The sequence below is a fragment of the Boeremia exigua genome, assembly GCF_020726555.1.
Source record: "Boeremia exigua strain MPI-SDFR-AT-0100 chromosome Unknown C7974scaffold_6, whole genome shotgun sequence".
NCBI lineage: Eukaryota > Fungi > Ascomycota > Dothideomycetes > Pleosporales > Didymellaceae > Boeremia > Boeremia exigua.
In genome coordinates, this window is record NW_025763523.1 from 925047 (window position 1) to 946502 (window position 21456).

General features: G+C 54.2%; 8 protein-coding genes across 8 annotated transcripts; 3 read left to right on the forward strand and 5 right to left on the reverse strand.

Annotated features, from left to right (window-relative positions):
• Positions 1-60: 60 nt before the first annotated feature.
• Positions 61-2031, reverse strand: C7974DRAFT_394200 (uncharacterized protein). Its single transcript, XM_046141854.1, has one exon. It carries the CDS (start codon positions 1814-1816, stop codon positions 434-436), a length of 1383 nt encoding a protein of 460 aa, XP_045997045.1. The 5' UTR covers positions 1817-2031; the 3' UTR covers positions 61-433.
• Positions 2032-2848: 817 nt separating this feature from the next.
• C7974DRAFT_184061 (glycoside hydrolase superfamily) lies at positions 2849-5266 on the forward strand. Its single transcript, XM_046136428.1, has 2 exons — positions 2849-3218; positions 3266-5266. Exons 1-2 carry the CDS (start codon positions 3081-3083, stop codon positions 5201-5203), a joined length of 2076 nt encoding a protein of 691 aa, XP_045997046.1. The 5' UTR covers positions 2849-3080; the 3' UTR covers positions 5204-5266.
• Positions 5267-5416: 150 nt separating this feature from the next.
• On the forward strand, positions 5417-7283 carry C7974DRAFT_424347 (uncharacterized protein). Its single transcript, XM_046144422.1, has 2 exons — positions 5417-6034; positions 6095-7283. The coding sequence occupies exons 1-2, from the start codon at positions 5596-5598 to the stop codon at positions 6898-6900; spliced, it is 1245 nt and encodes a 414-aa protein (XP_045997047.1). The 5' UTR covers positions 5417-5595; the 3' UTR covers positions 6901-7283.
• Positions 7284-7824: 541 nt separating this feature from the next.
• On the reverse strand, positions 7825-10072 carry C7974DRAFT_184077 (heterokaryon incompatibility protein-domain-containing protein). Its single transcript, XM_046136429.1, has 3 exons — positions 9528-10072; positions 9071-9463; positions 7825-9007 (listed from the first exon to the last, which is right to left on the reverse strand). Exons 1-3 carry the CDS (start codon positions 9898-9900, stop codon positions 7857-7859), a joined length of 1917 nt encoding a protein of 638 aa, XP_045997048.1. The 5' UTR covers positions 9901-10072; the 3' UTR covers positions 7825-7856.
• Positions 10073-10361: 289 nt separating this feature from the next.
• C7974DRAFT_376143 (argininosuccinate synthase) lies at positions 10362-11798 on the reverse strand (the record flags this gene model as incomplete). Its single annotated transcript, XM_046140259.1, has 4 exons — positions 10362-11035; positions 11086-11586; positions 11639-11677; positions 11765-11798. The coding sequence occupies 4 exons, from the start codon at positions 11796-11798 to the stop codon at positions 10362-10364; spliced, it is 1248 nt and encodes a 415-aa protein (XP_045997049.1).
• A 95-nt stretch (positions 11799-11893) lies between these two features.
• Positions 11894-15900, reverse strand: C7974DRAFT_394208 (uncharacterized protein). Its single transcript, XM_046141855.1, has 3 exons — positions 15440-15900; positions 13278-15389; positions 11894-13231 (listed from the first exon to the last, which is right to left on the reverse strand). Exons 1-3 carry the CDS (start codon positions 15572-15574, stop codon positions 12308-12310), a joined length of 3171 nt encoding a protein of 1056 aa, XP_045997050.1. The 5' UTR covers positions 15575-15900; the 3' UTR covers positions 11894-12307.
• A 57-nt stretch (positions 15901-15957) lies between these two features.
• C7974DRAFT_394210 (vacuolar protein sorting-associated protein 27) lies at positions 15958-18633 on the forward strand. Its single transcript, XM_046141856.1, has 5 exons — positions 15958-16188; positions 16245-16377; positions 16431-16715; positions 16763-17525; positions 17575-18633. Exons 1-5 carry the CDS (start codon positions 16115-16117, stop codon positions 18543-18545), a joined length of 2226 nt encoding a protein of 741 aa, XP_045997051.1. The 5' UTR covers positions 15958-16114; the 3' UTR covers positions 18546-18633.
• A 777-nt stretch (positions 18634-19410) lies between these two features.
• Positions 19411-21388, reverse strand: C7974DRAFT_376146 (uncharacterized protein; the record flags this gene model as incomplete). Its single annotated transcript, XM_046140260.1, has 2 exons — positions 19411-19560; positions 19658-21388. The coding sequence occupies 2 exons, from the start codon at positions 21386-21388 to the stop codon at positions 19411-19413; spliced, it is 1881 nt and encodes a 626-aa protein (XP_045997052.1).
• Positions 21389-21456: the final 68 nt, after the last annotated feature.

Genomic DNA, 21456 nt, shown 5'->3' on the forward strand with positions numbered 1-21456 from the left:
GCACCATTATGGAGCAACTCGTCCAAGTTTAGTGCTTCTGTTCTTGATTTAGGTTGAATCTGATCACCCAATCTCTGCCTCTATTTTCATACCTTGAGTTACCACTGTCCGCTCTTGTTGGGCGAGGTTATTGGCGTATCGATTAAGATCTCTCTTGAACAACCACTACTACGGGTTGTATGATTGGCAGTGTGTCAATCAGCCAATTGTACTTTCCCACTTGAAGTTAATTTGTACCAGGCTGTGAAGCAAACAGAATGATAAGTAGATCATAGAGGCCGCGAGATTCATAGCAGGGCATGGAAACTACAAGATCTTTACAAGGTGTGAAACAGGATACTATGTTGCTAGCTTGTGAAGAACGGATGGCATTCGACGTGGTCTTACGAGGGCCATGCAGACCAATGTCCGGTTCTCCCATACTAAACAGTGCTCACAAACCCCCCTCTATTTTCATGCGCTCCTCAATCTCTGTGACACATCTTTCATACGCCCCAATATCCCTCCGCAACAGTAAAATTCGATCCTCCAGCATTTTTCTCTCCTCCGCCGTCGCACCACCCGGTATCCGAGGAAGTATCTGCATCAAAGCCTCGATCCCCACTCCATCCACACCATCCATCGTGTCCACCCACTTGGAAGTAAGAGGCGTCTCCGGCGCAAGCATATCCTGACTCCACGCCACTTCCGCCTCCTCCTCTCCCTCCCCCACAACACCGCGCTTCAACACACTCAACACAGATGGCTCCTGCTTCCCCACCTCCCCAACATCAATCTCAGACAGGAACCCCGTCGCATCAATATCACGCGGATCCGGATCGACCTGCACTTCAGTTGGCCGTTCCTCCGGGGCGCGAGCGCGGGCACGCTTGCGCGTTGTACGGGCGCGCTGGGGCGATTGCAGTGGCACGGTAGACTCGGCTGTGAGCTGGGTGGGCGAGGGGAACGCAAGAGTTGTGCGCGGGAGGAGGGCGCCGTAGATGTGGCGGCCGCTGATGGGTGCTGGGGGTGTATTCTCTTGATCTTCATCTTCCGAGGCGGCGGAGTCTGAGGGCGGGTTGGCGGGGGTCGTGGGGGGTAGGGGGACTTTTGATTTTGGAGATTTGAGCTTGGCGGTGCGGGATCTGCGCGCTGTGCGGATGGGGAGGTCGGACGGTTGGCGCTTCGGTGCTGGTCGAGCTGTGTTTTGGGTGTTTGACTCCGAGACTGGTGGGTTGCGTCTACGTTGGTGGGTGGTGGGTTTCTTTTCTAGAGCATTCTGAGTGTCTGTTGCGTTTTGGCCGTTTTTGAGTTGAGCTTTCTCCTGAGGTTTTGCATTCGACCTGCCTCGCCGTACTGGTCTGTTCTCGGCTTCTTCCTGTTCTCCTTTCTCTTCCGTCTCTTCTATGTTTTTTAAGTTCTCCAAACGCTTGCAAACTTTTCTCAAATCAGCTGCGGTTAAGCAGTCCGCCTTACCTTTAACGCTCCGATTTCTTCTCTGCCGAGAAACAACCTCTGTGTTCAATTCTATTTGGAAGAGATTGTTATTCCCTTTCGAAAGTTTTGATGCTTCATGGAGCAGATGGACGATATCGACATGCCACTTCTCTGCATCAGACTCGTTAAGAGGCCAACGCTCAGGTGCAACGCAAGCGTTGATCTTGCCCGAGGGCAGAGACCAATTGGCGATGATGTCTGCTCTGATATCGGCCGGGATCGAATTCGCGGTCTCGGCCATTTTAGGTGGCTTCCCTCTCAATTGCATGCCCCCTACCTTTGAACTAGGAACTGGATCCGGCGGGGGCTGGGTGTCTCGTCTCGAAGAATATCTCGTCATTCTGTGAACTGCAACTTGACGTCCTCTTAGTTGCAGATTTTGATCGTCGAGCTGTGTCAACTTTGTGATGATATCTGGTACGGATACAGGCGTTGATCGAGAACAATATTCATCAAGTTGAGTAGTGATTCCATCGAAGCGGCATCATTGGACCCGTCTCACACCACAAGGAGATGTCGAGATGCGGTGTGCCGACCAGTCTAGCCACCTGGCGATGTGTGAGGTGCTGCCGCGTGACGTCAGCAGAAACTTTTGATGCTAACCGTGCATCGCCGGGCGACATTTCAACTTTCGAACTGCTTCGACGAAGTGTTACAAAACCAACCCCGTACAAGCTAACACACCTCAAGTACAGGATCAACTACATTTTGTTCTCTTGGCACGGTATTACTTGGTCAGTAGGTTTGCGGTTACTTGAAAGTTGCTTCAAGAACCGAGACTAAAAGCCGTATTTCTGAGCATTGCGTGTCAAAAGTGATTATTCCGGACAAAAACACTTGATAATAATTGGACTTCCATGTCATTGTCGATGCCGTTGGTGGATCCCTTTTGGAGTCGCTCTTCAATTGTCGAGTGGCAAGTCCTACCCCGGCAGAACGGGTGGCTTTGTCATCGAACACTTTGTAATTCACCGAAGTGATTATCATACGACAATTGGCATTCAAGGAGTCCTCGGTATATGCCCGCTGGGCTTGGGTTCGGAGGCAAGGCGATCGGACAGTCTGCGAGTAGGACTCTTGGCGTTCGGCACAAACTCCGCGATGCTTCCCCAAAGTTCTCCACAATCTCCGCGAAAGCATCGAGCCGAACCCCAGTGCGGGATGGCGCGACTGTGCTGCGAGGTCCGCGGTCCTGAATTGACGAATGCCCGGTATAAACCCCCGTCGTGTCTAGTCGGTCTTACAAGCATCACGTCACTATAAGAGGGGTTTGCTCCGATCGGCACGAATCCTCAGGAACGGCGCGCAAGGATTGAAACAGTTACATTTCCCCGCCCGGGAGAGGCGCTCTACTTCCTCCAATGGCTGAAGCTTAACATAGCGCGAGAGGCTGACATACTTGTGTACCTGCGGGAACCACTATCCCGAGCATCCTGTTCAGGCATGGTGGTGATGGCAGATTTCGAAGGATCACCACAGCAAGTTGAGAGCGCTGCCAAGTTCCGGGTGAATGGACATGGCAGATCTGTAAAGCTACAAAAGCCAGGGACCTGGACGTCTGTTTGATCTTCACTTTGTGAGCAACGATCTCCACAGTCGTCAACATGGGACTCTTCGCAAAGGCGTTCCTTGCAGCTACTGCTGCAGCATCTGTTAGTGCTATGAACGTTGCCGTCCAATCTTCTGGAGGCAACCAGACAGGCAAGTTTGGCCACTCATACGGCTATGGCTTCCTTCATGAGGTAATTACACCTATCTAGATTTCACCGAATTCTACTGACGTAGCCAGGATATCAACAACTCTGGTGACGGCGGTATCTACGCTGAGTTGATCCAGAACCGTGCTTTCCAGTACAGCAAGGCTTTCCCGGTCTCTACAGCTCACTACTTTCCCATCAATGGTGCTAGCCTTACCATCAACAATGCCACCGAGCCACTGTCTGCGGCCCTCCCTGCCTCCATGAAAGTCTCCGCTGGCAACGGCACTGTTGGCAGAATTGGCTTTGAGAACGAGGGCTACTGGGGCATGGATGTCAGAACCCATAAGTACACCGGATCTTTCTGGGTCAAGGGTGCCTACACCGGCTCCTTCACAGCTTCGCTGCAGTCGAACCTGACAGATGATGTCTTTGGATCTGTTGATATTGAGTCCAAATCTGTTGATTCGGAATGGACCGAGCACACTTTCGAGCTTATCCCCGAGAAGGATGCTCCCAACTCGAACAATACTTTCGCCGTCACGTTCGACCCCAAGGGTACTCAGGGATCTCTCGATTTCAACCTTATCAGCTTGTTCCCTCCCACCTACAAGAACCGCAAGAATGGTCTCCGCGTTGATATCGCCGAGGCCCTGGCTGAAATGAACCCTCATTTCCTTCGCTTTCCCGGTGGTAACATGCTCGAAGGACTCGAGAACGATACCTACTGGGACTGGAAGGATACCCTTGGCCCTCTTAATGAGCGTCCTGGTTTCCAAGGTGTTTGGGGTTACCAGCAGACTCACGGCCTTGGCATGATGGAGTATCTTGAATGGGCTGAGGATATGGATCTCCAGATCGTGATCGGTGTCTGGGCTGGTCTCGCTCTCAACGGCGACGTCACTCCTAAGGAGGATCTCCAGCCCTTCATCGACGATGCTCTGAAGGAAATCGAATTTGTCCGCGGCTCGGTAGACACTGAGTGGGGTGCCAAGCGTGCTGCTCTCGGACATCCCGAGCCTTTTGAACTGAACTACGTCGAGATTGGCAACGAGGATTGGCTTGCCGGCTACCCCGGAGGCTGGGACTCTTACAAGGAGTACCGCTTCATCATGTTCCACGATGCCATCAAGGCCGCGTACCCCGATATTCAGATCATTGGCTCGTCTGCCACCAGCGATCCCGCCCCCGAAGGTGCCACTACTGGTCCCAACCTCGTAAATGGTATCAAATACCCTGCTGATGCTATCGGTGACTACCACCCTTACCGCGAGCCTGATGAGCTTGTTGAGGAATTCGACCGCTTCGATAACGACATCGGTCACATTATTGGAGAGGTCGCTGCCACCCACGTCAACGGTGCCACTCCTCCTCGCTGGAACGGCCCTCTCTACAAGTACCCTTGGTGGATTGGCGCTGTTGGAGAGGCAGTGTCTCTTATCGGCTATGAGCGCAACTCTGACCGCATTCCTGGTACCTTTTACGCTCCTGTTCTGAAGAACGAGAACCGCTTCCAGTGGCCCATCACCCTGATTCAATTCACTGCCGATGCCAAGCAGACCACCCGTGCCGTCACCTGGTACTGCTGGAGTCTGTTCTCTAACCACCCCATCTCTCACACTCTCCCGACCACGTCCAACTCCAGCTACGGACCGGTCTACTGGGGTGCCGGTATTGACGAGGCCCGCAACGGTGCGCTCGTCTGGAAGGGCGCTGTTTACAACACTACCGACAACGCCTCAGTCCCCATCACCGTCCAATTTGAAGGTGTTGAGGCTGGCACTAAGGCGCAGCTGACCTACCTCACCAACTCTGTTGGCGACCCATACGCCTACAACGACCCTCGCACTGGCATTCAGATCGTTGATACTACCACTAAGGAGCTGACCGCTGGTGCCAATGGAGCTTTTGAGTTCAGCTTGCCCCAGTTGAGTGTTGCCGTCCTCGATACCGAGGTTATTGGCAACTCCACTGGAAGCTACAAGAAGGCGAAGAGGACTCCAATTCCTAGGTACCAGAGGCGTTGGTAGTCGTATTCATCGAGATGAAAAAATTAACCAGATAAATAAATCAAATCAAATTTTGAAAACACACCATGAAAGCCTTTGAACCTCAATACCTAATTGTGAAGCCAAATCAAATTGAACATGCGTTGTTACGTGTATGCAGCGAACTCGGAATTATAGTCTCCACATAATCGCAACACGCGCCTACAAACACGTAGATATGTACAGCTGTATACCAACCATCACAAACTCGGTCGCCTAACGGTGGCTAGGCGCGGCGGTCGGCAATTGTGGATCCTCCGCACTGCAGTGCTGACAGCAGATTTCTTCGAACCTGCGAATACGAAACTCACCTTAAATTCCCTCCATCCAGGCGGCAGTGGCGACTGCACACGCCCGATCCCCAGAGCACAAAGATGGCCTACGGTACAACAAGCACCACGCCCACCCCGTCGGTGCAGGACGACGATCTGCAGGAAATCGCCCCGGAGCCGATCCCGGAAGCCGAGCAGGAGCAACTCCAGAAAGACAGCCCGGCGTGCACGCACCACCACCGCGGAGTCAAACACGCACTGAAGTCTTTCTACGACAGGAATTTTGGCCTCGTTCTTGTGTTTCTGGCGCAGACATGCGGGTCCATTATGAATACGGCGGCGAAGCTGCTGGCGACGGGGTACGAGACGAAGTTTCACGCCATGCAGGTCATCTTTATTCGGATGCTGTGCACGACTGTGCTGGGGATGGCGTACATGGCGTGGAACAGAACGCCTGATTTTCCGCTGGGACAGAAAGGGATCAGGGGGTTGTTGCTCCTCCGAGGGTTCTGTGGGTTTGTTGGGCTATTCGGTCTATACTGTAAGTCTGCGTGTATTGCTTGATGCATTGCGAAAGAGGCACACATGCTTATTAACCCAGATTCACTCACGTGGCTGAATATCTCGGACGCCACGGTCATAACCTTTATCATCCCAACTGTCACGGCACTGGTCTGCTTCGTTTGGTTGCGCGAGCCCTTCACCGTCCGCGAAGCGCTTGCGGCCCTCATCGCATTCAGCGGCGTTCTGCTCGTTGCGCGGCCGTCATGGCTCTTCCCCAGCCCGCCAGTAGACCCGATCACTGGCGAGCCTGCGCCAAATGTACTGTCTTTCGTGTTTGATGTTAGTTCTGCGCCGGCCACGACGCCCACTGCTATCTCTCCTAACCAACGAACGCTCGCCGTCCTCGCAGCTATTCTAGGCGCGTTTTCCGCCTCGACGGCATACGCGACGATTCGCGTTATCGGAAAGCGTGCACACTCGCTAATTTCCGTGAACTACTTCGCCGGAATCGCAACGCTGGGTTCCGCGCTCGTTCTGCTCATCCACCCGGATCTACATTTCGTGATGCCCACAAGTGGCGGACAGTGGGGCTTGATCACTGTTATCGGACTGACAGGCTTCCTTCTGCAGTTTCTGCTTACCGAAGGTTTGCAGAGGGAGAAAGCGGGGCGGGCGACAAACTTGATGTACTTGCAGCTTGTCCTTACATTGGTCATTGAGCGTGTTATTTGGGGCACTACGCCTCCCATCGAGAGTTTCGGCGGTGCAGTGCTCATCATCGGGGCGGCGATTTGGGTCACACTGCAGAAAAACAGAACAGTAAAGCATGACGAGGGAAAACAGAAAGTCGTGGACGAGGAAAGCAGTCTGCTTGGCAACAATGGAGAGAGGCAAAGCGAATGAAACAAGAAGTCCGTCAGGACTGTCGTACAACAGAAGCAATATATTTGGCGGCGCGGCGGATATTCCTTTCTGGTCTCTCGTTACTCCCTTGAAGTAAGATACGATGCCAGAAATAACGAGAAATCGGGTTTCATCCACCACTATCTTCGTCTTTCCTCGTTCCTCTCCTTTCATGTCCATGATCTTGCATGATACTAGACTGACTGATCGGGAGGAAATCAATGATTCTTCAAAAAGCAATGACCTGTCCGCACAATTGTCCCCGTTGTACGCCCAAGCTTGTCCAGCTTTCTGTCCAATGTTGTGTGCAGTTCTGTCGAGAACCTGTGCAAAGTGAAGAGGGAGATAGCTAGAAGGTACAGAGACGTAAAAATACATGATGCTTCGATCCAGTAATATTCCCTATCGATGCGAAGACACAACGCTGTCGCGTCGCAAAAAGCACTCAAGTATCTGGTAGCCGATCGTAAGCTAACCCGTACTGAAGTGTGTTGATGGAAGTGGAATATAGCCTGAAAGCCGGCTCAACGGGATCCCAGCAGTAACTCAGGCAAGCGTATCATGATGTTGACTCGAGAGGCCCACTCCCTCAGCATGCCGCCTCTACGAAGTGGTGCCGTTGTTAGTACACTAGATCACGCCCTTGAGTATAGAAATTGGTGTGGGTGCTCGCATGTGTTAGGAAAATTAATGCGTGGAGACGTGTAAAAAGACTGGTGTTGGATTATGAAACAGTAGACCTTGTGTGGTAGTATATGGGCACCTAGGGAGAAGGTAGGTGTGTGATCTGTGCTATTTTGGAGAGAACTTGGGTTTGGGAGAAGAAAATGAATGGGCGATGGCGTGCGCAGACCATTGCTGTAGAGACTAGTAGGATACTCTAGTAAGTGGACGTAATTGGAGCATTGAGAAGAGTAATGTGCGTTGATAAGCTGAGAAGTGGGACTGAGATTGAGCTATACTATAGTGAACTCCTTGATAGGGAGGGATGCTATGTAGCGATTCCGGAGATCAGTCATATGCTTGTAGAAACTGGTATTAAAGTGCACTAGTCCTACTCTGCGGTACTGCTCATGGCCGATGTCCCTTAACACAAGACCGATAATACTCCCAAAATTGATGTTCTCATACAAGAGAAGAAAGATTAGAACTTCCCCAGGTTGTATGAGGGGCTCTTCAGAAGCCCAGTCGAAGTCTCGATACCCAGAAACAAATATTTGAATATCATGATATCTTTCAGGAAGTTCCAAAAGTTCTGGTTTGAATTCGGGCTCGTTACTATCAATGCTGTCTAGGATCTTAGCCTGACAGCTAGCACCTTGGAGCGTAATGCTGGCGTTGGTAGTAGAGCCAAAATGAGAAGGTCCCGTCATTTGAAAGTCGGTTCTGACCAGTGTGGTGGATTCCAGTACGGCGACCACGCTCCAGAAACAGCCACCAAGAACAGAGATCCAAGACCAAGTTGGGCGATTCTCATCAGGACGTCGTGCATGATTGTCGTTCGGAAACCAAGACAAATCTTCCAGAAGACTGTCTAGCCACATGCCTGCGGCGTATGTATCGCCCTTGCGCAGAGGCTGCATACGTTTCACGAGGGCGCTTATGGCTGGTAAACGATCGCTCTCGTAAGTCAGCTTGAGAGCCGAGTACTGAGTCACTACTGATCTCCAAGCTTCGACTGGATCCGGTACAATTGATCTCAGGGTGGGTACGAGGTATTCTCGGGTGTCCTCACGGCCATCTTCCGACATTAGAGCAGAATCACATTCCCAATAGAGTTGCTCTTTCCCAAAATGAACCATTCTAGCCGACAGTCTTCGTTCTTGAAAGACCCAGGCTCGTGTTAATAGAGGCCATGGCCAGAGGTTGGAGTAATTCCTCGCTGAATAACCCTGTGAAATGTGCGGAAATACAGGGGCTACGGGCCGCACATAGAGCCCCGGCTCTTGCAATGGTTTAGGTTTGTATTTATCCTGCATTTGTGAGAAACATCCACGATCGCTGCTATCAGACCAGGTTGCAGCTAAAGTGACAGTTGCTCCTGCATAGATATCTGCCATTGAGGCCGCGGCTGTATGCCAATCTTCTTCATCACCTTGGATAATACCTATAGATTGATGGTCAGTTGAAGGTAAACGAATAGTGATATTGAAGGCAGCACTAAACTTACACAACGCATCTACCCAAAGGAAGTGAATGCCTATGTTCAGACAGACTTCTACTGCATCCCGGAATGTTTTTGGCAAACGCTGGACTAAGACACCCGCCTCCATCGATTGGATGTTCGCAGATGTTAGTTTCAGTGATGGTCCTGCATCTCCCCAGCAGTGGCTTAAGCAAGCGTATGGATACGTCGAAGCCACATTCTCGCACAATTGAACATGCTCTTCTGTCAATCTAAGGATCCGCTGAGGCATCTTGAAAGTTCGCGGTTGTCCTCTACATGCTTCGTGGCCATGCTGACAAGCCTTGATCCAGCGTTTGATTGTCGTCGCTGCTTGAGTGGATGAAGTATCTCCAGAAGGGTGTCTCATTGGAATCAAATTCCAGCCCGACTCGCTACCTATACTTGAATTCGATTCAATAGCCCCCATAAATTCGATAAAATGTAAGAAATTAATACTGACCTTCTGTTGGAAAGACCGCATCATCTTCACGAAGAAGATCTTTGTTATCAAAGTACGAAAGTGCAAGTTTGCATTTCCCTTCCCAAGTGTCTATATCTATAAAGAGAACGAATTTCTGCGCTGCATTCACTACATCCACTAAGTTCTGCGCTGTAAACGCATCTAGAACCAGGGTGCAAAAGTTGCAACCAGATGCAGCTCCGTTCTGAATATCGTCGAGTCTTTCGCTCAAAGACCCCCAGGATGAACGCTTTTTCGACCAACCCACATGAAGCCTCGACTCAGCCAGGACCTTAGGGATCTTGCAGAAAGCACAACATGGCTCGCCCGCCCAATCACCGCTCTCGACCACCGATGTGAAGCTCGACGACATCGCTGCAAAAACCAGTTGTCTCAGCAACGTCTCAACGCGCAGCTCAAGGTCGTGAACGTGATGGATCGAAGATCCTCTCCAAAACTTGCGAGGCTTGGAAGTCGTGACCTGATCGTCTTAGGCGGCAAGGCTGAGCGGAGTCGACAGCGTATACGAAGGATCTTGTTCGTGAGATATGAATTAGCGAGCGAGCGAGTTTAGAAATGAAGGAATGCCGGATGTGAGGTGAGAGATTGAGGACGGGAAGACGCTGCAGGAAATGAGGGGCGAGGGGAGAAGGCGCAGGGAAGGCGCAGCAAGGTGATCTGTTTACAGCCGCGCACGTGGGATGACGAGGCTGACGAATGAGGCAGCAACAATTGCACCCATCGCAGGACGCGTTGCACACGGAGGGGTATAGTTTTTATTCCTTTTTGTATCTCGCATCATGTCGTATCACGTCTCATCAGAAGTCTAAGTATCTATGCCCGGCTGAGGTTGGCACCCTCCTCCTGCTTCTGCAGACCGTACTTCTTCAGCCTGATGCTCTGGATGGCGATGAAGCCGGTGGTATCCATGGGGCTGAAGTTGTCGAGTGTGTCCATGGAAGCCTCCTCCTCGGAGTACAGCTTCTCGGTCTGCGAGCTGCGGCCGAGGACATACGCGTTACCCTTGTACAGAGTGAGGCGGACCTCGCCGTTGACACGGCGCTGGGAGAACAGCAAGCTGTTCTCGACGAACTCGCGCTCAGGCGAGAAGTACATGCCGTTGTACAGCTGGTAGCTCCAGTTGTGCGAGACGAACTGGTCGCGCAGGTTGCGGACCTGTGTGTCCATGACCAGACCCTCGAGATCCAAATGGGCGAGGCGGAGAACGGTCATGGCAGGCGAATCGTAGCAGCCACGGGACTTGAGACCGATGAAGCGGTTCTCGACGATGTCAATGCGGCCGATTCCGTGCATGTGACCGAGCTTGTTGAGCGCAACAAAGAGCTCGACAGACTCGGTGTAGGTCTTGTCGGGGGTGACGAGCTTGACAGGAATACCCTTCTCGAAGTGGATGGTAATGTCGGTGGGCTTGTCGGGGGCGACGAGGGGCGACTGGGTCATGGTCCACATGTCATCGGGGGGAGAGACATTGGGGTCCTCAAGGATACCTGGGGTTGTCAGTAATGGGACGATCAGACTGCTTAAAGGACGAACGTACCAGCTTCATAAGAGCAGTGAGCCAAGTTGGCATCCATACTCCATGGCTTAGCCTTGGTAGATGTGACAGGGATGCCGTGCTTCTCGGCGTAGTCGAGCAGATCCTGCCTGCCCTTGAAGCGGTCGCAGAACTCAGGCAGCCTCCAGGGTGCGATGACCTTGATGGTGGGCTGAAGTGTGTAGAATGCGAGCTCGAAGCGGACCTGATCGTTGCCCTTGCCGGTGCAGCCGTGGGAGACGAAGTCGCAGCCTTCTTGCTGAGCAACCCGGATTTGTGCGCGGGCGATGACTGGGCGGGCCAGCGATGTGCCGAGGAGGTAGCGGCCCTCGTAGGTAGCGTTGCACTGAACAGCGCGGAAGCAGAGCTCCTCAACGAACTCCTTCTGGAGGTCGGTGATGATCATCTTCTTTGCGCCGATCTTGAGCGCCTTCTTCTCGACCTCGTCCCATGGCTCCTCCTGGCCGACGTTGGCGAGGAAGCACACGACCTCATAACCCTCCTCTGATGTGTTGTCAATACATGCTCATACAATCGGAAATGAGACACCACATACCGATCAGCCATTGCAGAATGGTGGAGGTGTCGAGACCACCTGTGAGTCAAGTTAGTCGACAAATGCTCGTCATAGTGGGCATCCCTCAATAAGCTTGATTGAAGCATCCAGAGAATGTAACCATACCAGAGTAAGCCAAACAGACGCGTCCCTTAGACATGATGTGAGATGTGAAGTGTGAAGTGTGAGGAAGAAGGTTTGAAGAGTCAATGGCTTAAAGAATGGTTCGTCTGGGGCTCAAATGCGGGCACTCACCGATAAGATAGGCAACGCGAATAAAATTAGCGCCTGTTCAGCTTGCGGGCCGATGTCGCATTAGCGCTGTGACCCTCTGACGATGCGAGGAAAATCTTGGAGACGTGCGGGTTCTGAATGGCTAGTATCGGGATGACATAATCCTCGTATCAATAGAATGCTGTTATAATCATGGTATCACCAATGTCTCTATCCAAACACACGCAACGCTTGTTAAAGGCCCTCGAAGGGTACAAAATCCCCACCCCCTCGTGACTCAAAGGTATCAAGACGCAAAACAAATGATCGTAACGCTAATCTCAAAGGCAAACGCCGCCGCAATGCGGAATGATACTCCCATATCCAGGGCGTGCACGTGTGTGCAATATGTGACAGAGAATTGAACTTGGTCGTGATGGGCTGTAGCGCCGAAGCCTAGAAGGCGCCGCCCGCAACCCTCTCACGCTCGTAGAAGACGATATAGGCGCGCTCGTTCTGCAAGCGATCTTTCGGCTGCAGGTTTCCAGGCTCGAAGTCCACCAGACGGTCATCATTGAACGATCGCCAGACGCCCCTAGCTTTGTCTTTGACGAACGCAGTGTAATGACCACTCCCAAGCGTCGCGCCGATGTGGTGAATGACAGCGTATGCGTTGTAAACGTAAGGTCCGTTCATGGTAGGATCTGCTTTCAAGCCGGCTAACTGCGTCAGGCCATCAGGGGCATTTTTCGCAATGTACTGTTCCTGCTCAGGTAACATGGGCTTCTCCATGAACGGGCTCATGTCGAGACCTTGGAGTGGGAAATTGATAGGTGTCCGTACTTTGCGAGCACTCTCATTATGCGAGGCACTGAAGCGCTTGAAATGAACGACTAGTGTGTCGGGTGCTCGCGTGATTGTGATCTTCTTGACGGCCTCACGGTCTTTCTTGCATCTGGGACAACGCCAGAGCTCGTCTCCTGCCAGGCGCTCGGCAGAGCAATACGACCGTAAGCAGTCACGCACATCGCAGGCTTGATCGTGTGGAATCTCCAAACTCAGACTCCAGAAGGCTTCGTAGGTCGTGCTTGTGATGCCACAAGCTTGACATGTGAGCTGTGAAGCGTGCTGGCCAGCGAACATGCCACCAATGACTGACATGTCACGATGCTGGTATCTTGCCCATTCGATCTTCGCAGCGTATTGTCGAGGGAACTGCTCTCTTTGCAACTCTTGTTTCTCTGTCAGAGGCTGAAGAGGGGCCTTGTTCCATGTCACGTTGAGATCCTCATGCATGAAGTCGAGGACGAATTCAAGGAATTCTTTGGCGTCTTGCTGTTGGTCGACACCCCATTGCGAGTTGAAGTGGCCACACACCCTCTGTTCCGTGTTAGCAATGAATCTAGTGAAATGAGAGTGTGCGTACGCGGAATGTACTTGGTCGTACGGATGAGATGTCACCCTTGAACAAGTTCGATATCAGGGTCGCATAGGCTTCAGGCAGGATGCCTTTTGTTCCTTTCCAGTTCTCTCTTTGCAAGTCTCGGTTGTACCGCCCGGTCAAATACAAATCAGAAAGCGCCAAGTGCCCGCTAAGGCACTGCACTACCGAATTCATATAGCAAGTCACACCAAAGTTGATCAGACCAGTTTTGTGTAAGCGAACATTGGTGAAGTGGGGTTGCGAAATGTACACCGGTGGCTGGTTGTTACGGCCTTGAGGAGCAACTGACCGCTCATGAACACCGCTGTAGCTAACTCGAGGAACTGAAGGTGGTGGTCGAGATGGCGCGATGGGAATAGCCGGCTGCACATACTGAGGTATCGGTGGCGGTCGCGGAGCTGCTTGGACCATGGACTGTCCTCCTTCAACATCTGGAAATCTCCGTAGAAAATCCTCGGTTGTACGGTAGAACGATGACTCGGGCTCCTCACTCTCCTCATCTATGGCCGGTTGCTCGACAACAGCTCTTCCCTTACGAGCCTCCTCCAGCCATTGCTGCTCCTCTTCAGGATCCATAGGAACGTACTCTCGTCTTCGGCGTTGTAGATTCAGCTTTGCAGCATTTGTTGCAGCAGGTGCTCGACGAACTCCTCGAGATCTCGTCTGGCCAGTAGCGAGGAGCGCAGCGGTCGTTGACGTTTTCAAGGCTTGGGGCCCGACCAGATCGACCCACGCATCGAGGCCACCCTTCAATAGTATTGGCGGTCGCTTCAAAGGTTTATCAGCATTGAACTCGGTCAATGTGTCGTAAAGATGCTTCAACGCTGCTTCGTCTTCAGCTCGGTTGTGATTCGTCATGAAGTCAATGTTCATAGTAGAGTCGTTGTAGTAGACGACTATATCGTATTCGTGCCGTCGTTCGAACATGGCTTGCTCCTCATCCGGAGAAATGACTAGGCGATCTGAGAGTTGCTCGGCAGAGTCGCCGTCTTGTAGAGTTGATGGCTCCAGACACATGACTGTGCGATGGTAGAGGTGCCCCCTATCGAAAGTCGATCGCTCTCGAACATCAATCACCAGCACATTGAACATGCGAAGATAGTCGTAGAGTTTTGCGGCGTCTATCTCCAGTTCTATAGCGGCACTAACAGATCGAGTGCGGCTGGCGGGTGCGCGAGTCAGCTGTTGCGTCGGAAAGTACGAATCTGGTGTGCCGTTGGTGTTCGGCGCTTGATTCGATGCGCTCGATGCTGCCGCCAATGAGTTACTGCGCCCACCGGTACCGTTCATGCTTCGTGGTGTGCTTCGTGGGGGCGCAATGTGTGGCGGCAGGGCAATGTTGCGTGCTGGACTGTAGGTTGGACTCGGCTCTTTTGGAAATGACGCTGCCATGGCTGTATCCAGTGGAAGTTTTGGTGGTAGTCGTGAAGGTGGTGGCATGTCTCTAGGGCCAACAGGTCGATTCGAAGACTGAAAGTCTGCAGGAGATGGCATTTTGACAGAAAGATCCTGACTCGAGCGGGCTGAGGTCGTATCTATGGATGGACCAGGCCCTCGTAGTTTGGCAAAACGATCGGCAAGATCCCCGTTGACGGACGTTGAGTTTTGGTGCACAGCTCGGCCATGTAATGACTGTGGCTTTGGCTGCGGCACTGGCTTCCTCCGCCCAGAACTGACGGAGCTTGAAGCCTCGCTACTTGGTGCTGACGAAGGCACGCTTGGCAACATCAGCTCGTCATCCCTCTTGATCGCAATTTTCCCGTTGCGCGACTCTGGCCTCATAGCGAACGAAGCAGACCCAGTCCTGCTATGGGTGCCATTTCGGAGGTTGTCGTTCTTGATGATGTTCTTGATGTACACAAATTGTTCTTCCGCGGAAGAAATCTCTTTCAGTAAAGTGTTGTAGTCGCGGTGCGTCTGGTTGCGGCTGCCGGCGATCTTGTCGTGATAGTCTGCATGCTGAGGGATCAGGACAGCAACGATCTGGTAGGCGACCAGATACTCCCAGTACGAACCAGCTACGGGAGAGCGATTGCCAAGCATGGTCCTGGCCGAGGTAAAGTGCTGCTTTGCATGCTCGAGCAAGTTCTTGATCTGTGCCAAGTCAGCTCCTGCCACATGCGCTAGTTGACAGTGCAGCATACCGAGTGGTGTCTCAGTCCGTCCACTGTCTCCGTAGCCGAGCCCACGATCTCAGCGATGGTCGGTTTGGAGCCGCCAGAGCCTCTCGACTGGCCGGACGCATCGCTGCCGTGGGCGCCATTGGTGTGGCCGTTCATTTGGTGGGGTGGCGGGGAATCCGGGGGCGGCAAGGGAGCAGCTGCACTCTTTACCGCACTCTATATTCTGGGCAGCCCGCGCATGTCGGACGCAGAGGGCCGCGATATGTAAGACGTCCGCGTGTTCGTGGAGTGTGCGTATGTACCGTGTTGTACAGGCGGTAGAGGCCCAACTAGTGGGGCTTCGACCTGACCGAGGCAACGTTTGGTTCGTACGAGCGGGAGACGTGCTGGAGAAGCACGCAGAAGGGGCGAGGAGGTCCGGCGAAGGCGAGCACGGTGGGCGTGGGTGAAGTGTGGCGCAGGTCGAGTTGATGGCCTCGGTGGTGCACGTCGCGGCTCCGACAAGCGTCATCGCGTGGGCCAAGGCCGCAGCGTAGCTACCTCAGTAAGCATCCATCACACCTCACCATACCACAATTCGCCATACTGCACACTGGACCACTCTCCGAGCAGGAGAAGCTGCACGTTATATTGTACACGCCCACAGATTGACGCAGCGGCTAGAGACGCCACAATCGACGCACACATTCAGACACCATGGCGGGCTGGTTCGGGTCGTCGACCAACGGCGCGCTCGATGAGCAGATTGAGCGCGCCACCACCTCGAGCCTGTACGTGGAGGAGCAATGCAGGAGTAGCTGGAGGAGCCTGTGCTAACGCAGCGCAGGGAGGATATGCCGCTCAACCTCGAGATATCCGACGTAATTCGCTCCAAGACAGTGCAGCCTAAAGACGCCATGCGCTCGTTGAAGAAGCGCATAGGGCACAAGAACCCCAACGTCCAGCTGGCAGCTCTGAATGTATGATAGTCCACACCTACAGCTGGTATGCAGCCGACTAATGCTCATCGCAGCTCACGGATACCTGCGTTAAGAACGGCGGCGCCCACTTCATCCAAGAGATAGCTTCGCGCGAGTTCCTAGACAACATGACCTCCCTGATGAAAGCGCCCGGTGGTGCCGCAGCAAACCACGATGTAAGAAGTAAGATGCTGGAGCTCATACAGTCCTGGGCGACAGCAGCGGAGGGGCGCAGCAATCTGAGCTACATCAACGAGGTCTACCGCAGCCTGCAGCGAGAAGGGTATCACTTTCCACCAAAAGAGAACATATCTAGCAGCATGCTCGACAGTAGTGCAGTAGGCCAACCCCCTGTGATTGACCGACGCTTGCTTACAAAGTGCAGCCTCCAGAGTGGTCCGACTCGGACGTGTGCATGCGCTGTCGCACAGCCTTTACCTTCACGAACCGCAAGCATCACTGCCGAAACTGTGGCAACGTCTTCTGTGGCGCCTGCTCGAGTAACAACATCCCTCTGCCACATCTCGGTATCCTGGATCCAGTACGAGTTGACGACGGCTGCCATGCGAAGCTCACCGATCGATCACGGGCAGCCCCTGCACCTCCCAGATTCGATGCACCCAAGCCGACTAAGACGCTATACCAGGGCTCAATGGAGCCACGCAACCCGCGTGTAGAAGACAGCTTCGATGCAGACCTGAAGAGAGCACTAGAGATGAGCCTGGAAGAGACCAAGGGCAACAGCTCGTCTGGGTTCGTGTCGCAAGCGCAGCTGCAGTCACAATCGAAGCCGAATGGTACAACAAAGAAACCAGAGCCGGAAGATGAGGAGGATGATGACCTGAAAGCCGCTATTGCAGCATCCCTTGCTGATATGGAGGAGCAGAAGAAAAAATATGCAACAGACTTTCGCCAGCAAACGACAAATGTCTCGAATGGAACGCCCTTTGTTGCGCCGAAGAACGACTTCGAGCTTACACCAGTGGAGGCGGAGAACATAAACCTTTTCTCAACATTAGTGGACAGACTACAGCATCAACCCCCAGGCGCCATCTTGCGCGAACCTCAGATACAGGAGCTGTATGAAAGCATTGGCAAACTGCGACCCAAGCTCGCTCGGACATATGGCGAGACGATGAGCAAGCACGGTAGGTCATCCGTCTCTCCGCCTTAGGCGTCGCCAACTAACATGTGTAGAAACACTGCTGGATCTTCATGCCAAGCTCTCCACGGTCGTGCGTTACTACGACCGCATGCTCGAGGAACGTCTGTCTAGCACATACAACCAGGCCGGTGCCATGTACGGCATGCCTCGTCCCACCTCAAACGTCTACCCACAGATCCCGTCAGGCGCACCAGCATATTCAGGCAGCGAAAACTACTACTCGAGCAATGCTGCCCCCTCAGATCCATACGGCCGACCGCAGCCCAGCTATCAGTCACAACCACAGCAGCCATACCCTCAATTCGACCAGCGAGCAGCGCCACCCCAGTCATACGCATCGCCTGACCCTTACCAGCAGCCTCAACAACCATCACAGCCATATCCCAACCTCGCCTCATACAGCAGCGGCCCAGCGTCCCAGCAACGACCGCCCAGCGCGTCTTACCAGCAACCTCCCTCGCCACAACTTCAACGCCAGATGTCAAACCAATACCCACCGCAATCCTCCGGCTACCCGCCTCAGGCACCACCCTCCAACGTCTCTGATGCTGAGAGCGCAAATTACTACTACAACGACAGCGCGCCAGCTCCCATCCAGCGCACATACAGCCACGCCTCACAACCACCCCAACCCTCCTCGCCGCAGATGTACAACCGCGGCCCGCCTCAACAACAGCAAGCGCCGATCTCACCTCCTGCCCAGCCGGCGACAGCGTGGCAGAACCCACCGTATCCAAGGGAGAACGCGCCGCCGCAACACCAAGCACCTGCGCCCCAGCAGCAACAGCAGGCGCCGCCTCAACAACAGTGGCAGCCGCCCCAGCAACAGCAGCCACCACCCCAGCAGCAACCCCCACAGCAGCAGCCTCCTCAGCAACAGCAGCAGAGTTACTGGAATCCCGCGACGCCCTACGCAATGGGCGGCTACGGCCCCGAGAGTTTCCCGTCTGCGCCCCAGGCTGCGCCGGCGCAGAAGGTGGATGAGCCGTTGATTGATTTGTGAGTAGATCAGACGGCGTGGATGAGTGCAGGGAAGTGTGGGTAATAGTGGTGTTGATGAGATGATGACGCGGGGAAGGAGCGAACGGGGAAAAGGAGGGGAGAGGAGGGAGCCATAAATGCTTGAATATATACCCTGCACCGTCATGTCTCGATCTACTCTGATACACTGGTAATATTGGTGGTGTGCGCTCTATCATGCAAGTGCTCAGTGCTTGACGCAAGAGATATGCGGTCTGTCACACAGACACATCATCTACAACCCGAACCGCGTCGCCACAAGAACCACACTCCACAGCACCACAGCACGACACAACACAACTCACCACAGGCAACCGAACAATATACAAGAATAGCCTAGCATAAACAACATAAAACGTCCTCAAGCTCAACAAGCGAGGGTGTGGTATATACAACGAACGACCCCGACCCCGACCCCCGAATTCACATCCGAACACCAAATCGCTGCCCTTGGAAACTCAAAGCCCTGGAAAACCGAGGGACCCGCCGGAATATATAAACAAGCGTCGCCGCAGCGATCGCGTGGTGTGGTATGTACGTGTGTGTATGTACGCTGAAACGGCTTCTCGGCAACCGCGCGGCACCGCCACGCCCCCGCGGCGCTGAACGCTTCGCACGGGTGAGTGCGCCGCGACGCGGGGTTTGTGCAGACCGGATCAGACCAGATCGGGTGATCGAGGGGGTGTGCGGGCACGCGGAGAAGGAGCAGCACGCGCCACGCGCCGCGGTCCGTCACCGCGTCAGACTCGACGTCCCTCCCGTGCGCGACGCGGCGCGGCACGGCGCAGCGTGCTCCTGTAGCCTTGCGACCCGGTGCGCGCGAGGCAGCAAGCAGACCGACTGCTTCCTCAGACGAACTCGGGCCAGTAGTTGTAGGGCGCGAGATTGGGACCGGTCCAGTGCTCGGCGTAAGGGTTTGAGCGGGTGCGGGCGAAGAAGCCGTCTTGGGCGTGCTCGAGGATGGAGATCCAGGAGGAGGGCTCAGGGTGCTTTAGCCACTGTTTGGTGTTAGCATCATGTGTTCGAGAATTCTGACCGGACAGAAGAAAGGGATATTGAGTCGGGGTGAGGTGAGATGAGATGGAGGGGGCTTACCTGGTTGTGGATGTGGTAGGTCCAGGCGCCACGGAAGAAGTTCTCGAGCGTGCGGTTGTTGGGGGGAAATTTGTCTTCGTCGAAGTTGTATGCTGCAACGACGCCAGCGTTGCGCAGGGCGGCTTCTTCGTCGAGCGTGGCTTGGAAGGAGTCTGCGTGCTCGCCCTTCGCTGGTGTTGCGGCGGCGGATGCAGGGACGTGCTCTTCGTCTTCGCGGGCACGTGCCTTGAGGTCCTTGCGTGCCGCTTTGGTGAGGTCGATGTGCTTGAGCTGGGGGCCGTCGTAGCTCTCCCACTCGTCTCTGAGCGAGCCCTTCTTACCCTTGAACGCTGCGCCGTAGTCGCGGAGACAGGGGACAGTGCAGCGGCCTTCGCGATCCCAGTTGAATTCTGTCCAGATGGGGTCGAAGGCGCCGGTCTCGAGCATTAGAAACTCCTGGTCACGGCCGTCCTTCCAGGCCATGCGGCCGAGAACTCGGGGGTGGAAGTTGACGCCCATACGGATGCCGCCGTAGAGGAGGTAGGATGACAGCGACGAGTTGGCTGTGAGAGACATGATGGCCGTGTTGTAGTCGCCGGGGTGCGGGTGCGCAGCCCATCGCTCGGCAAAGGCATGCTCCTTGGGCAAGAGCAGCGGCCGCATGTCCCTGAGCATCAAAACATCCATGTCGAAGTATGCGCCGCCGTGGATGTGCAAGACAATGAATCTGACCGCATCTGAGACAGCGACGGGCAGGAATGTCATCTGTTTTGGTGTGAGGACCAGCCACTGCTGGCCTGTCTTGTCTTCAATGATGTTCTCGGCCAAGACCTTCTCGCCTTCTGCATTGGGCCGGCCAGGAGTGCTGTAGTATCCGAAGCCATTCTTGTCCTCCTCGTCCTTGGGCAGCGGAATGCGCTTGGGGAAGTTCCAGGCCTTGAGAACGATGTCGCCGCGCTCGACCAGAGGCAGAAAGCGAGCGAAGAGGGCATCCCTAGTCATCATGTTCTGGACGGCGTTGGGGTTCTTGTCGCTGTCCAGCCACAGCCACAGGCGGGAGCATGCCAGGTTCTGGGTGTACAGATAGCTCTTGATGAAGACCTCGACTCGCCAGGTTGCAGGGCCAGTCCAATAAACGTGGTATGGGATGATGGGGCCTGGGCAGGTGCCGATGCTCGAGCCGTTCGCGGCGATTGCCTCTTTGACGGGCAGGTAGCTCTTGAGTGTGTTGCCGTGGCCGTCTGCGTCGACGTACTCGGCCTTGCGGGGATCCTGGGCACTCGCGCGGGCAGGCTCCTCGGGCAGCTTGTAGTAACGCGACTCATCGTCGGCGAAGAACTTCAGGCAGTCAAAGACGTTCCTCATCTTCTCGATACCAGCGTATGTGCCCCTACACTCCTCAACCAACATATGCAGATCGGCCTCGGTGTCGACGTGGGGGCGGGGGCCCATGTAGTCGTCCTTGATCTCGACAGCAGTGACGGGCCGGTTGAAGACATTGGCGTGCGGGTTGATGGTGACAGTCTTGGTGGTGCCGGCGAACTTGACCTGGACGCCGGCCTTGGTGGTCTTGATCAGCTCCGTTGGACCGGCTTTGTCCAGAAAGGCGGGAATGCCCAGTTTCCCCTTAGTCGCGACGCTGGGGTCGCTTACTATGTTTATGATTCCATAGATAGTCGCGTACAGCAGCGCTGCTAGTACAAGATTCTTCAGCAGGGCAAGGGTCGCCCGCACTTTCGATTGCTCGGCCATGGTGAGAGCTGCTCCGGGGTGCGCCCGTCGCTACCAGTTCGAGTGCTACCGAAGACGCGCCAGACTCG

Coding starts and splice junctions, on each gene's coding strand:
- C7974DRAFT_394200 (XM_046141854.1), bottom strand. CDS start 1,816: ATGACGAGATATTCTTCGAGACGAGACACCCAGCCCCCGCCGGATCCA.
- C7974DRAFT_184061 (XM_046136428.1), top strand. CDS start 3,081: ATGGGACTCTTCGCAAAGGCGTTCCTTGCAGCTACTGCTGCAGCATCT. Junction 3,219..3,265: donor GCTATGGCTTCCTTCATGAG/GTAATTACACCT, acceptor TGACGTAGCCAG/GATATCAACAACTCTGGTGA.
- C7974DRAFT_424347 (XM_046144422.1), top strand. CDS start 5,596: ATGGCCTACGGTACAACAAGCACCACGCCCACCCCGTCGGTGCAGGAC. Junction 6,035..6,094: donor TGGGCTATTCGGTCTATACT/GTAAGTCTGCGT, acceptor TTATTAACCCAG/ATTCACTCACGTGGCTGAAT.
- C7974DRAFT_184077 (XM_046136429.1), bottom strand. CDS start 9,900: ATGTCGTCGAGCTTCACATCGGTGGTCGAGAGCGGTGATTGGGCGGGC. Junction 9,464..9,527: donor TGCGGTCTTTCCAACAGAAG/GTCAGTATTAAT, acceptor ATTCAAGTATAG/GTAGCGAGTCGGGCTGGAAT. Junction 9,008..9,070: donor CCTTTGGGTAGATGCGTTGT/GTAAGTTTAGTG, acceptor ATCAATCTATAG/GTATTATCCAAGGTGATGAA.
- C7974DRAFT_394208 (XM_046141855.1), bottom strand. CDS start 15,574: ATGAACGGCCACACCAATGGCGCCCACGGCAGCGATGCGTCCGGCCAG. Junction 15,390..15,439: donor ACGGACTGAGACACCACTCG/GTATGCTGCACT, acceptor GACTTGGCACAG/ATCAAGAACTTGCTCGAGCA. Junction 13,232..13,277: donor TACGACCAAGTACATTCCGC/GTACGCACACTC, acceptor AACACGGAACAG/AGGGTGTGTGGCCACTTCAA.
- C7974DRAFT_394210 (XM_046141856.1), top strand. CDS start 16,115: ATGGCGGGCTGGTTCGGGTCGTCGACCAACGGCGCGCTCGATGAGCAG. Junction 16,378..16,430: donor TCCAGCTGGCAGCTCTGAAT/GTATGATAGTCC, acceptor TGCTCATCGCAG/CTCACGGATACCTGCGTTAA. Junction 16,716..16,762: donor GCATGCTCGACAGTAGTGCA/GTAGGCCAACCC, acceptor TACAAAGTGCAG/CCTCCAGAGTGGTCCGACTC.